The 14,484-nt window shown below is 41.6% G+C and overlaps 1 protein-coding gene across 4 annotated transcripts in view; it reads right to left on the bottom strand.

Annotated features, from left to right (window-relative positions):
* LOC126281172 (unconventional myosin-IXAa-like) overlaps positions 1–14,484 on the bottom strand; it is a 312,562-nt gene that overhangs the window by 279,359 nt on the left and 18,719 nt on the right. For all 4 annotated transcript variants that reach the window (XM_049979854.1, XM_049979856.1, XM_049979857.1 and 1 more), the window contains exon 3: positions 11,625–11,900. In XM_049979854.1, coding sequence (XP_049835811.1) covers positions 11,625–11,900 — 276 coding nt within the window. The remainder of the gene's footprint in view (positions 1–11,624; positions 11,901–14,484) is intronic.

Below are 14,484 nucleotides of genomic sequence, written 5' to 3'. Positions count from 1 at the left end.
TATAAATACAAAATCAAATAGGGGTAATGTAGGAGTAGGTTTAATAATGAATAAAAAAAATAGGGGTGCGGGTAAGCTACTACTAACAGCATAGTGAATGCATTATTGTGACCAAGATTGACAAGAAGACTACATCTACTACAGTAGTACAAGTTTATATGCCAACTAGCTCTGCAGATGACAAAGAAATTGATGAAATGTATGATGTGATACCCCCCATGAACCATGGACCTTGCCGTTGGTGGGGAGGCTTGCGTGCTTCAGCGATACAGATGGCCGTACCGTAGGTGCAAACACAACGGAGGGGTATCTGTTGAGAGGCCAGACAAACATGTGGTTCCTGAAGAGGGACAGCAGCCTTTTCAGTAGTTGCAGGGGCAACAGTCTGGATGATTGACTGATCTGGCCTTGCAACATTAACCAAAATGGCCTTGCTGTGCTGGTACAGCGAACGGCTGAAAGCAAGGGGAAACTACAGCCGTAATTTTTCCCGAGGACATGCAGCTTTACTGTATGATTAAATGATGATGGCGTCCTCTTGGATAAAATATTCCAGAGGTAAAATAGTCCCCTATTCGGATCTCCGGGCGGGGACAACTCAGGAGGACGTCGTTATCAGGAGAAAGAAAACTGGCTTTCTACGGATCGGAGCGTGGAATGTCAGATCCCTTAATCGGGCAGGTAGGTTAGAAAATTTAAAAAGGGAAATGGATAGGTTAAAGTTAGATATAGTGGGAATTAGTGAAGTTCGGTGGCAGGAGGAACAAGACTGTTGGTCAGGTGAATACAGGGTTATAAATACAAAATCAAATAGGGGTAATGCAGGAGTAGGTTTAATAATGAATAAAAAAAATAGGAGTGCGGGTAAGCTAATAAAAAAAGCATAGTGAACGCATTATTGTGGCCAAGATAGACACAAAGCCCATGCCTACTACAGTAGTACAAGTTATTATGCCAACTAGATCTGCAGGTGATGAAGAAATTGATGAAATGTATGATGAGATGAAAGAAATTATTCAGGTAGTGAAGGGAGACGAAAATTTGATAGTCATGGGTGACTGGAATTCGTCAGTAGGAAAACGGAGAGAAGGAAACATAGTGGGTGAATATGGATTGGGGCTAAGAAATGAAAGAGGAAGCCGTGTGGTAGAATTTTGCACAGAGCATAACTTAATCATAGCTAACACTTGGTTCAAGAATCATAAAAGAAGGTTGTATACATGGAAGAATCCTGGAGATACTAAAAGGTATCAGATAGATTATATAATGGTAAGACAGAGATTTAGGAACCAGGTTTTAAATTGTAGGACATTTCCAGGGGCAGATGTGGACTCTGACCACAATCTATTGGTTATGAACTGTAGATTAAAACAAGAAACTGCAAAAAGGTGGGAATTTAAAGAGATGGTACCTGGATAAACTGAAAGAACCAGAGGTTGTACAGAGTTTCAGCGAGAGTATAAGGGAAAAATTGACAGGAATGGGGGGAAAAAATACAGTAAAAGAAGAATGGGTAGCTGTGAGGGATGAAATAGTGAAGGCAGCAGAGGATCTAGTAGGTAAAAAGACGAGGGCTGCTAGAAATCCTTGGGTAACAGAAGAAATATTGAATTTAATTGATGAAAGGAGAAAATATAAAAATGCAGTAAATGAAGCAGGCAAAAAGGAATACAAATCTCTCAAAAATGAGATCGACAGGAAGTAAAAAAGGGCTAAGCAGGGATGGCTAGAGGACAAATGTAAGGATGTAGAGGCTTATCTCACTAGGGGTAAGATATATACTGCCTACAGGAAAATTAAAGAGACTTTTGGAGAAAAGAGAATCACTTGTATGAACATCAAGAGCTCAGATGGAAACCCAGTTCTAAGCAAAGATGGGAAAGCAGAAAGGTGGAACGAGTATATAGAGGGTATATGCAAGGGCGATGTACTTGAGGAAATGGAAGAGGATGTAGATGTAGATGAAATGAGAGAGATGATATTGCGTGAAGAATTTGACAGAGCACTGAAAGACCTAAAGTGCAACATGGCGGCGAGTGAGTGACGTGCGTCAGCTTGGCTCGCAAGTTTACATGAAATCTGGAGGTGTTTTAAGCAGTTAGGCTAGTCTACATATACTAAAGCCGTATATCTACCGCCGAGTGTCGTATTTTACGTCACATACTGAGCACCAATTACAAGGAATGGAAAATTGCCGAACAATGCGCAGTGCAGCCAACAGCCGGGCTGGCTACAGCGCAGGCGTGGAGCCTATACCGGGAGCTGCGGCCGCTCCGCCCAGCATCGCTGACATCGCCGCACTCGTGAAGGCTGAGGTGAGTGCCGCGCTGCAGGCTAAGGAGACGCTAGGGCTCGTTGTTCAAACCATCACTGATGCTGTCACTGCAGCAGTGACAGACAAAATACAGAAAACTCTGGAGGTGAATGCGAGCGAGATCCGTGCACTGGACACATCGTTAAAAGCAAGTGAGGAGAAAGCATGACTGCTCAAACAGAAATTGATAGAGAAGACGGATGAGCTCGAACAATATCAGAGACGCAATAATCTCAGACTGTTCGGCAGTCTAGAGAGCAGCAGAGAGAACACAGATGAACTTGTGATAAACCTTGTCCAAGAAAAGCTAAGCGTGCAGGTGACTCTTGAGTGACATTGACAGATGTCATAGAGTGGGCCGTAAGTCGTCAGGTTCTACAAAACCAAGACCTATAATAGTGAAATTTATGTCGTATAGGAAAAGATCTGAAATCTTTAGTGCAAAGAAGAATCTCGCGAAGTCGGGTCTGACGGTATGCGAGGATCTGACCTCTGAAAGACTAAACATTTTGAAGAGCGCGATTTCGAAATTTGGGCTACAGAATGAATGGGCAAATGACGGCAGGATAATGGTTAAGACTGAAAATGGAATGAAAACAATTTGCAATTTTAATTAACTCGAAAGCCTGTGCTTTAGAAGCTAAATCATGTCTAATATTACTGTCACTAACCTGTATGTTTATATTGTTTACACTGTCAACCATATCTTAACTAACGTATTATCAGATTGTTCGTTTCTCTACATAACTTTTTTTTTTAATCTCTAATTATTTTTTCTCGTGTAATTTTTGTTACTATTTGTATTATCAACTTTTCGTTTCTCCACCATAACTATTTTCATCTTTAATTGTTTTTCTCATGTAATTTTGTTAATTATTACATAAGTTAGTCTCACTTCCATCCTTAATTAGCAACCCACCATCATACTTTAGTTGTTATCCTCATAAGTAAAATTAATATCACACTGTCATAATTAGCAGATTACTCCCATTGTGTTTGGCGAAATTCCTTCCCCTGTCAGCCCACAGCTACTTCTAGAACCGTTGCGGACCTCGCTGACCTTGGCCGCAGATCCCGTTGCCTCCCCGGGGACCTACCCCCTCCCCCTCCCGGTTGCTTTCACTGCACAGAACTGGGAGGACACTCTCTCCCCTCCCCTCCTTCACACGCCTTCCGCATTCCTCATTCCAGACCCTCTTGTCACCGCTAACCACGACCCGCAAACATCAGTTGGCAGCCTCCTCGGGCAATCAACACCCAAACGCACCAAGCTGCATATTGCACATGCAAATGTCCAGTCTCTGCCAGCTCACTTCGCCGAGTTCAAATATTTGTTTCAAACTGCTGATATACATGAAATACTTTTGTCAGAGACTTGGCTCAAACCAAGTATTCCTACAACTTCCGTAAACCTAGATGGTTATATCTTTCTCAGGTACAACAGATGCAACAGACGAGGGGGCGGAGTAGGGGCGTATATACGCTCTGATTTGTCACCTACAGTACTACACACATCCGACAACAATGTACATAAACAAGTGGAATATATGTTCAGAGAGATCAAATCACTTAACAGAAAGTATTTAATATGTGTCCTTTACAAACCTACTAAAGTAGGGGGTTCGCCTTCTTTGAAACTGCCCTCTCTAGTCTCAAATCGTCATATGAACATGTAATTATAGCAGGTGACACTAACATTAATTTTCTGTGCAACAATCCTTCCACTGGAAAATTTAAGAGGATGCTTTCTTCCTCAAATATGACGCTACTTCAGCTGGCACCTACTCATCACACGACTACCAGTCACACTTTCATAGATATATTCACAACGAAATCTCCAAACAGAATAATCCGCACCTCTCAAATATCTGTGCCTGGCATGTCTGCCCATGACATCATTTCCATGACGTATTCACTAGAATCCCCTACAAAGAAACAAAAACTGTCTACATACTGAGACCTCAAACGCATAAATTTGCCTGAACTCAAAACTGAGGCACAAAAAATAGTTTGGGGGATGACCTCTACTCCCCCCATGAACATAAACGACAAGCTTTAGGGTTTCACTAACAAAATTACTCAACTATATGACAAATATGCTCCAATAAAGACCAGAAAAGTAAAAAGGCAACCTGCACCTTGGCTGACTGATGAACTGAAACAGCTCGTGAATCTCAGAGATGCTGCACATCGAGCACACAAGATACACCCTACACCTGAAAATCATGCTCTATACAAGCAGAAACGAAACAAAGTCAGTCAAGCGGTGAGAAACGCTAAGCTCAGACATGCCCGTACATTAGCTGAAAATAGATGTAGACCAGCTATCCTGTGAAAAATCTCCGTAGTCTCGGTTTAGGCACTATCCAGATAGTAAAACTTATTATTGACCAACTACTGCCCTCTATAACAGACATTTTCAACCATTCATTAATCACAAGTGTTTTCCCTGAGGCCTGAAAACTGGGACAAATTAAGCCACTACCTAAAAAGGACATCGCCACAGCGCCCTCTGACCACCACCCCATCTGCCTTCTTCCTGCACTATCAAAGGCCTTAGAATATATAGTTCATGACCAGCTCACCGACAACCTAACTACTAACAACCTACTAGACGAATACCAATCAGGTTTCCGTAAACATCGAAGCACAACTTCCGCACTGATAAAGGTGACAGATGACCTGAAACATGGACAGACAAGTAGCGACTATCATTTGCTTCTTAGATTTCAGCAAAGCATTTGATACTGTCGACTTCAACATATTAGCCAAACTTAGCGGTCTACATTTCTCACCAAGTGCAGTGCAATGAAAGTTTCGCTCATACATGACGTCTCGTCAGCAACGCACCCTGTCTGGGAATATAAAATCACAATGGCGGCAGGTAGTGTCTGGCATCCCCCAAGGCTCAGTATTAGGTCCTATACTCTTCTCTCTGTATGTCAATGATGTGTCATCGGTTCTAACCTATTGCAAATATCATATGTATGCTGATGACCTTCAGTTGTATCTAAGTGCGAAAAACTAAACCCATCTAAAACCCAAGCGGTACTTGTTGGTCACTCTAAGCTCATTAGCCCAAAACATCGGGAATCCATACCACCTCGTATCCTAAGTGGAACAAATGTTAACTTCTCTCCCTCAGCAAAGAGTTTGGGAGTAATAATAGATGAAAATCTAAATTGGACAGAGAACGTAACTGCAGTGTGCAAAAAAGCATCAGCATCCCTTCATGTCCTACAAAAATATAAAAAACTCTTCCCTTTCAATCTGAAAAAGAAATTAGTACAAACGCTTATAATCCCAATCATTGACTACAGCGATATTATCCCACAAGGCCTCTCTAAGGAAAATTCCCAGCGTCTAGAACTGGTCATGAATGCATGTGTCTGATACATCTGTGACGTTCGACTTTTTCATCACATTTCACCAGCATATGTAAAATTGTCCTGACTGCATGCAAACAAACGCAGAGATTTCCATACACTCTGACTCATCTACTGCCTTATAAATGTACACTGTTTCTCATATCTCTCCAAGTCCCTAACGCTCATGTCGGAACAACATGACAGAAACACAAGTCCCCGTTATAATAAAATCCTCTCCGTTCCACTTCATCGCTCAGTCACCTTCTCAAAGTCCTTTACAGTAGCAGGAACCCGACTCTGGAATAACCTCCCTCATTATGTTAGAGAACTTAAAAACATGTCCGGCTTCAAAAAACAGTTAATCACGTATCTACTTAAGCAACAGTAATGCCTTCCTCTGTACATGAATGCACTTCACTTCAATACTTCCCTCTTTCCCCCTCCTTAAATCTCCCTTCCCCAAAACTCGCCATACTAGTAAACATCTACTTTACACACCAAGATATTAATGTACATCTGCACAAACCTACATTACTAGTGCCAATCTTTCTCATGTTTGTCATTATTATTTGATCTTTTTTTACTGTTATTATTATTGCTTTTATCATAATCTGTATGTATAGCACCTGTTGCAAAAATACTGCCACATTTACTTTATTAGGTCTTAGTCACTACTCTTTATTCATATTGTCACTAGAGTAAGCTAATTTTCTCATTTAAACTATGGTCATGATGTAACTCTGATGTGTGAAATGCTGCATGTGTGGAACACTGGTCCGATGTAAGAGAGGGCCTGATGGCCCTAATCTGATCAGCTTAAATAAATAAGTCAAAACAAGACCCGGGAGTAGACAACATTCCATTAGAACTACTGACAGTCTTGGGAGAGCCAGTCCTGACAAAACTCTACCATCTGGTGAGTAAGATGTATGAGACAAGCGAAATACCCTCTGACTTCAAGAAGAATATAATAATTCCAATCCCAAAGAAAGCAGATGTGAAAATCACTAAACTATCAGCTTAATAAGTCATGGCTGCAAAATAATAATGCGAATTCTTTACAGATGAATGGAAAAACTTGTAGAAGCCGAACTTGGGGAAGATCAGTTTGAATTCTGTAGAAATATTGGAACACTTGAGGCAATACTGACACAACGACTTATCCTAGAGGATAGATTAAGGAGAGGCAAACCAATGTTACTAGCATTTGTAGACTTAGAGAAAGCTTTTGACAATGTTGACTGGAATACTCTACTTCAAATTCTGAAGGTGGCAGGGGTAAAATACAGGGAGCGAAAGGCTATTTACAATTTGTACAGAAAGCAGATGGCAGTTATAAGAGTCGAGGGACATGGAAGGGAAGCAGTGGTTGGGAAGAGAGAGAGACAGGGTTGTAGCCTTTCCCCAATGTTATTCAATCTGTATATTGAGCAAGCAGTAAAGGAAACAAAAGAAAAATTTGGAGCAGGTATTAAAATCCATGGAGAAGAAATAAAAACTTTGAGGTTTGCCGATGACATTGTAATTCTGTGAGAGACAGCAAAGGACTTGGAGGAGTAGTCGAATTAAGTCGGGTGATGCTGAGGGAATTAGATTAGGAAATGAGATACTTAAAGTAGTAAATGAGTTTTGCTACTTGGGGAGAAAAATAACTGATGATGTTGAAGTAGAGAGGATATAAAATGTAGACTGGCAATGGCAAGGAAAGCGTTTCTGAAGAAGAGAAATTTGTTAACATCGAGTATAGATTAAAGTGTCAGGAAGTCGTTTCTGGAAGTATCTGTATGGAGTGTAGCCATGTATGGAAGTGAAACATGGACGATAAATAGTTTGGACAAGAAGAGAATAGAAGCTTTCGAAATGTGGTGCTACAGAAGAATGCTGAAGATTAGATGGGTAGATCACATAACTAATGAGGAGGTATTGAATAGAATTGGGGAGAATACGAGTTTGTAGCACAACTTGATTAGAAGAAGGGATCGGTTGGTAGGACATGTTCTGAGGCATCAAGGGATTGGAGGGCAGCGTGGAGGGTAAAAATCATAGAGGGAGACCAAGAGAGGATACACTAAGCAGACTCGGAAGAATGTAGGTTGCTGTAGGTACTGGGAGATGAAGAGGCTTGCACAGGATAGAGTAGTGTGGGAAGCTGCATCAGGCCAGTCTCAGGACTGAAGACCACAACAACAAAAATAACAACAAGCTAACATAAAGACACAATCCTTGTCAGCAGTAAAAATCCAGGACAGGAATGGTTGGTGTTGTATCACAAGCCAATTGATAACAAGCAAGCAGAGATGCACATATGGGCACCCACTGATTTTTGCAATTTTGGTTTGAAGTGTGTGGTACCTACACCCTATTTTTGAACCTTCCCCACTGCATGTAAATGTCGAACATAAATCAGTACATGACAGTTCTCGAGCACACTGACATGGATCATTGTGGAGTAATGATTTTAAATGATCTTCATCAAATCCTATAGGTCTTTTTGAATGTGGAGAGTCGCTAATATCAAAACAATCCTCCTTAAAATAAGAAAACCATTTTCTTGCCATGCTCTGTCCAAAGGCATTTTCCCTCTACATGCTGGTAAAGTTTCTGGATGCCTCTACTGCTGTCACCAATCCACTGAACTCAAAAAGAAGAACATGTTGAAAATGTTCTGATTTCTCCTAATATCAAAATGACAATACACAAACTTAAACAGCAACAGTGAATTACAAGTAAAAAACAATAATAGATATAAATAAACCCCTAGCAACCAGCATACCAATATGCAAGACAAAAATGTTATGAACTTACGCACCAAACTAATATATAGCGTTAAAAGGACAATAGTTTCAAGTGGAAGCTACAAGAGGCAGTAAGGCCACGTGCCAAAGGTGCTAAGTAAGGTGTTCTTCCCCAGTTGGACCACACTATGCAGGTAAAATTTAGAAGGGGAGGTCGAACCTCAAAAAGGGGACCAAAAATGCCGGTGTGGGAGGAGGGAGGATTGGAGCAGGAGAAGCAGAAGGAAGTGGAGGAGTAGGAGTAGGAAGACGAGGAAGAGGTGGTGAAATGAGGAAGGGGGGGAGGGGGGAGAGGGGGGGGGGGGGGGAATTCCTAAGGGTTAGCAGAAACCAAGAATATAGCTGGACCAATGACACCAAGGACACCCACAAAGGTGGAGTAGGAGGCGAGAGGGGAAGGAACAACGATAGGGAGGGAGGGGGGGCAGGGACGGGTTTGCAGCCCAGGAACAAAGAAAATGGCCACATCAGCTCTGAACCCATATGCTTCCGCATGAACTGACAAAAGAGCCATGAGCCCCCAGGCGGGTGCGAGGTGGAGGAAAATATGTGCAAGGTGGAATCCAAAATTTTTGGGACTGGTGATGCCATCTGGAAAGTAATAGTAGTAGATCTTTGCATCGCTAGGTGGCGAGAGCTGAGTATCTGATTAGTCAGTGTGCGGAGTGACATTTAACTGGGAGGACGTGTTTCATGTCCACAGTGCTTTCCGTAATACTCTGTGTTAGGTGTGTGGTGATTTTATGATGGATCCGCGAAGGGAACAGCGCATGTGCATCAAATTCTGTGTAATCTCGGGAAAAGTTCTACAGAGACCCTTGCAATGATTCAACTGGATTTACTGTTATGAGCCAGAGACAAAGCAACAATTGCCCCAGTGGAAGAGCCCGGGCTCTCTAAGACGCTTTTGCGAGACAAGTGAAGAGCATGATCATCGTCTTCTTTGATACCAAGGGAATTGTGCAGAAAGAATTCGCCCCACGCAACCAAACAGTGAATTCCATGTTCTACTGTGACGTTTTGCGACGACTCCGTGAAAACGTGTGGCGACGACGGCCCGAACTTTGGCGTCTAGGGAACTGGCTGCCACATCACAACACGCCATGTCGCATGTCCTTGCTCACCAGGGCCTTTTTGGCAAAAAACAACATGGCAGTTGTACCCCATCCATCGTACTTGCCAGATTTGGCACCTTGTGACTGCACGCTACACCAAAACTGAAAATCAAGCTGAAAGGCTGTCGGTTCGACACTCTAGAGAGGATTTGAGGAGCATCGCTGGCGTGTATAGGCACCCGCAAAGAACAGGACTTCCAGAAAATGTTTGACCAGTGGCAGAAGCACTGGGACCAGTGTGTAGGTGCGGATGGGAACTACTTCGTGGGTGATGGTGACCATTAGTGCAAAGGTAAGGCTCTCAACAGATGGCAGTCTCGAAAATTTTGTATAGCACCTCGTATTCTGAGTGGCACAATGCAATATTTTCGTATGAATAAGTATTTTCACAGCAAATAATGTTACAGTGTAAGTATTAAGCCATATGCTGTCATTTCAACCCAAAATATATCCGCACGTCACCTCACAGTGGCCTTACGCCTGTGGCAGTTTAGGACTGGATGTCTTCCTGTGGGCAAAAGAAGCTTCACACAATAGATGACTGGCTCAATGCTGCCCAGTACAGTCATATTATGAGAAATGCTATAATCCCATAAAAATCCCATAAACTATATATAGAGGGAATCATGTTTCCAATACAACATATGTCAACTGTGGTACAAAAGTGGCTTGCGTAAAAGAATTAGATTTCTCTTCTCAACTGGCCTCCTCCTGCACCAGACCTCAGCCCCACTGCAAACATACAGCTGGAAACAAAACTGACCATGTGAGAAAAATGGCCTGATCCCTATCAAAAACCCACAACAAACTTCTAAATGTCGCTTTAGCTGACTGAGATGAGGTGGTAGAAAATGAGCGATTTATTGCTCACCTAGTAGACTATCTTCCTTGTAGATGCAAATGCACAATGAAGTGCAAGACCTTTGGATGCAATAATAAGTGCCCTTTTAAGAGACGGAAAAAAAAATAAACTGTAAGTTTTTTTTAATTTGGCATTTTCCACATATTTAACAAATTAATGCATTAAAACAGGGAATAATTGTCAAAAGAGGTATTCAATCCCAATCCCAGTGTCATGCAGCTGGTTATCCATTACCCAGCGGACTACACCACCACACTTCGTCATCACTGTACTAAGTGCTGCAATATTAACTATTTCTTATTGCTGTTCTGTCCTTAAACTCGCCTCAAAACTTCAAGTGCCTTTTCCACATATGAAATCAAAGACATAATATGAGGCAGATTTTCTTTTGTGTTTTTGGAGAATGTGACCTTTGTGCTGTCAATACCTCCCCCCCTTCCCCTTAGCTCCCTTAATTACGATTACAAATGTTCTTCACTTTTATGAGCAGTACTGTTCAGTCTGTAATATGACTGGCTCCTACATACATGATGGGCTATTCAAATTTTAGCCATTATCACTTTCTGTGCAATTAAATGTACATGTCACACTCCTCATGAAAGGGGCCACCACTATCATTTCAATTTGTTTGCGTGCAGGTTGCTTTACAATCTAAAGGAGCCATTTCTTCTGCTAGACTTTTTATTTTTACTGTTCAGGAGCAACAGCACTCTCCAAACATGGTGATACTAATAACTATTTATTCTGCCCCATCTTCCTAACCTTCTTAGCAAAACTTCTTATGAAAGTTTTGTACCCAAAGGACACATTACTTTTTTGCTATTTAACAGTTTAAATTCTATTATAACACTAAATGTGTATTTTTTTTACACAAAGGTATAGTTACTCTTACACATTCTTTCAATATAATTAAAAGTGTTATTCATCAAAATGTTGAGATGCTACATAAAATGAAGAAATACATGAAGAGAAGATATTTCTCAATGTCTATCTAGCCCTTATCATTCTCACAATTTTTCATAAATAATGTCTTTACTTTTAACATTTCATCTAAATGTCATCTATTATATATATAGATCAAATACTAATCTGAATTATGTTGCTGTAATTTGTAAGATCAAAAAGTAAATTATCAGTTCTATGAAAGGAATGTCAAGAATTATAACCAACCTCAAGTACAGGACCAGCACTAAGTATTGTCTGCTCCACTCCACTGCCATGACACCCCTTTTGACTGAGTGCTGTCAGATGATGGAGTAGAAAATTTGTACTTTCAGTTTTTCCAGAACCACTTTCACCACTAATTACTATGCACTGATTCCTCCTTTCTTTTAACATGCAGTGATATGCTGCATCTGCCACTGCAAATATGTGTGGGGGCAACTCTGGACCCAACCGTCGGTTCTGATACAGTTTAACATACTTCGGATTGTAGATCGGATGAAACTGAAACATAAGATAATGATTCTGCATTGCAAACTGCATTCAAACATGTCGTAACATGAAGTACCATTTGGTCTTAAAATGCCACAGGAATAATAATGACACACTGAGAAGACTCTTAAAAGTTTGTAATGCATAGCTCAAAAATTATAAAATATATGCAATTAACCAACTACGGCTATTACATAGTCGACAGGATACAAATTCTAATGTTAATTTATGAGACCAAGAGGTGCTACTGTTAACTTCCTTTAGATGACATTATTCAATGATCATGCAGTTTATTAAATTTGGAAACTTAATATTATTTTCAAAAAGATGCCATAACAGCTATAATAATATACATCAAGCTTTCAAATTTAGTCAGACATGTTACCTATTTTCAAATTCATCGACTACATAAATAAAAATGTAAATGTTCATTCGCTCAAAATCCTAAATCTCTGTAAGTTCTTTACCAACTGCTTTGAAATTTTCACAAATATTGCATTCGAATAGGCACGCGAAATGATATTACCATAAAACTCAAAAAATTCATGAGGAATTTATCAGCTTCTGATTAGAATACTACTGCAAATATGTATTTGCTGTAACAGTAAACAAGGCTCAAGTTAAGAGAGAGGAGAGGAGAAGAGAACATGGACTGAGAGATGGGAGGTAATGGACATAAAAAGTGGAAAGGGGGATATGGACAAAGAGAGACAGGCAGGAGAAGATGGAGGGAGAGAGGGGGGGGAGGAGGAGGGGGAGGAGGAGGAGGGGGAGGAGGAGGAGGGGGAGGAGGAGGAGGGGGAGGAGGCAGACACAGAGAGGGGAAAGGAAGAGCAGATGTACAAAGAGAAAGGTAGGAGGAGAAGATGGACAAAGAGATAGGGAGTAGGAGATTAGCCTGTACATCAAATGGGCTTTCCCTTTCCTTTCATTTTCATTTAGCCAGACTGAGTCAGAGCACCAAGTGGCCAGGAACAGATAGTCACGATTGATAATAGTTGCAGCTCCAGTGTTAAGCAAGCAGACATGCAATTCTGAAAGGGGGTGTTTTAGTGCTTGGCCTCTACGAGACGTAGTGTCGCCGCCCCACAGAGTATTATGGGCATTAAAGTTCCCCAGTAAGAGGAATGAGGCAGGCAGCTGTTCCAGTAACTCTAACAGTTCTTTGTAATTGAAAGGTCCTCCTCGGAGTAGATGAACATCACAGATTGTCATCCAAACCGACAGGTAGACACTAACAGCCACGGCCTCTTGTTCAGTGGAAGAGGCTTCTGCTCACTGAAAATACTGAGCGCATGAGAGTACAAACCCCACTGGGCACTCTCTCAACATTAATGCAATTGGTACAGCAGTGTTTGTAATTTTTCAGAGCAGAGGGATGTATTGCTGTAAACTGCATTTCCAGTACTGCTATGCCAATTATGGAACAAGCAGCCAGTAAATGACGGAGTTTGACAAGATGGCAATAGTACCCATTAGAGTTCCATTGAAGGAGCATTGGAACCAGGTCTCAGAAAGTGGAAAATAAGGTGCATAGGCTCAACCTTTGCAGGGATGGAGAGAGGAACACCTGAAGTCTCAGAAAGTAGTTTATCTTCCTTCTTATCCTTGTGAGACTTCAATTTCTGTGAAGATTTTCCTCATTTTATCTTCCAGGAGCAAAGAGGACTATCCTTTCTTCTGCTCACAGCCTATGGCTGCTTGTCCTTGTCTTGAGAGGCGAGCAGCTCGACATGTGTCCTCGTCCCTATCGCCAACGAAGGATGACTGGGCATCCCTGGCTGCACCAATGGTGTGGGAAACATCTGTGCTACAGGTGCAGGGGGCATGGGAGCTGACACTCACTCCCCAACTTTGGGACAGGCCCCAGAATATGACCATGATCAGGAGGTGCCATGCGAGATCTTTTCATCAAGTGAGGTTTGGACTGTGGGACAACACTCACAAAATTGGAGACCACATCAGTCAGATGAAGTCTCTCAAACTTTTTCTTTGCATCTTGATAAGGTGGGCAGTCAAGTGTTTTATACTCTTGATTTTTTTCTCCCTCTTAAACACTGAACATTGCAGTGAACAAGGAGGGTGTAGTTCCAGACAGTTGACACACTGAGGGGTTTGGTAGGTGCAAATGATAACAGTGCACAGCGGAGAGTTAATGCACCGCAGTAAGGTGTCCTTTCCAAACGGCCTCCACTTCTGTAAAATTTGGAGGATGGAGGTCAAACCCAAAATGGGGCCAAGAACTTAAAAAGCCAAAAAAGGTGTGATGAGTGTGTGAGGGGGGGGGGGGGGGGGGAAGGGAGGGGGGAGGCAGAAGCAGAAAGATCAAAAACCTTCAGAAGTCCAAAGTATAATCAACATACCAAGGTAAAAACATAGCCAAATAAAAAGATTCCTATAAATCGCCTCTTACAACAGGCAACGAAGGGCCAAAGGTCTCTTCTAGCCCCCAGACACCACAGGGGGTATCTGCAAGTAGACTTCAACCTCTTTTTCCATTCTTCTGTAGATAATTTGGGTCAATACTTTACTACCATGACTTATAACACTGATGGTTAAGTAATGTTCACAACAATCAGCATCTGCTTTCTTTGTA

The sequence above is a fragment of the Schistocerca gregaria genome, chromosome 7, assembly GCF_023897955.1.
Source record: "Schistocerca gregaria isolate iqSchGreg1 chromosome 7, iqSchGreg1.2, whole genome shotgun sequence".
NCBI classification, from domain to species: Eukaryota; Metazoa; Arthropoda; class Insecta; order Orthoptera; family Acrididae; genus Schistocerca; species Schistocerca gregaria.
The sequence above is the reverse complement of the archived record's forward strand: the minus strand, read 5'-3'. Positions and strand labels throughout refer to the sequence as shown.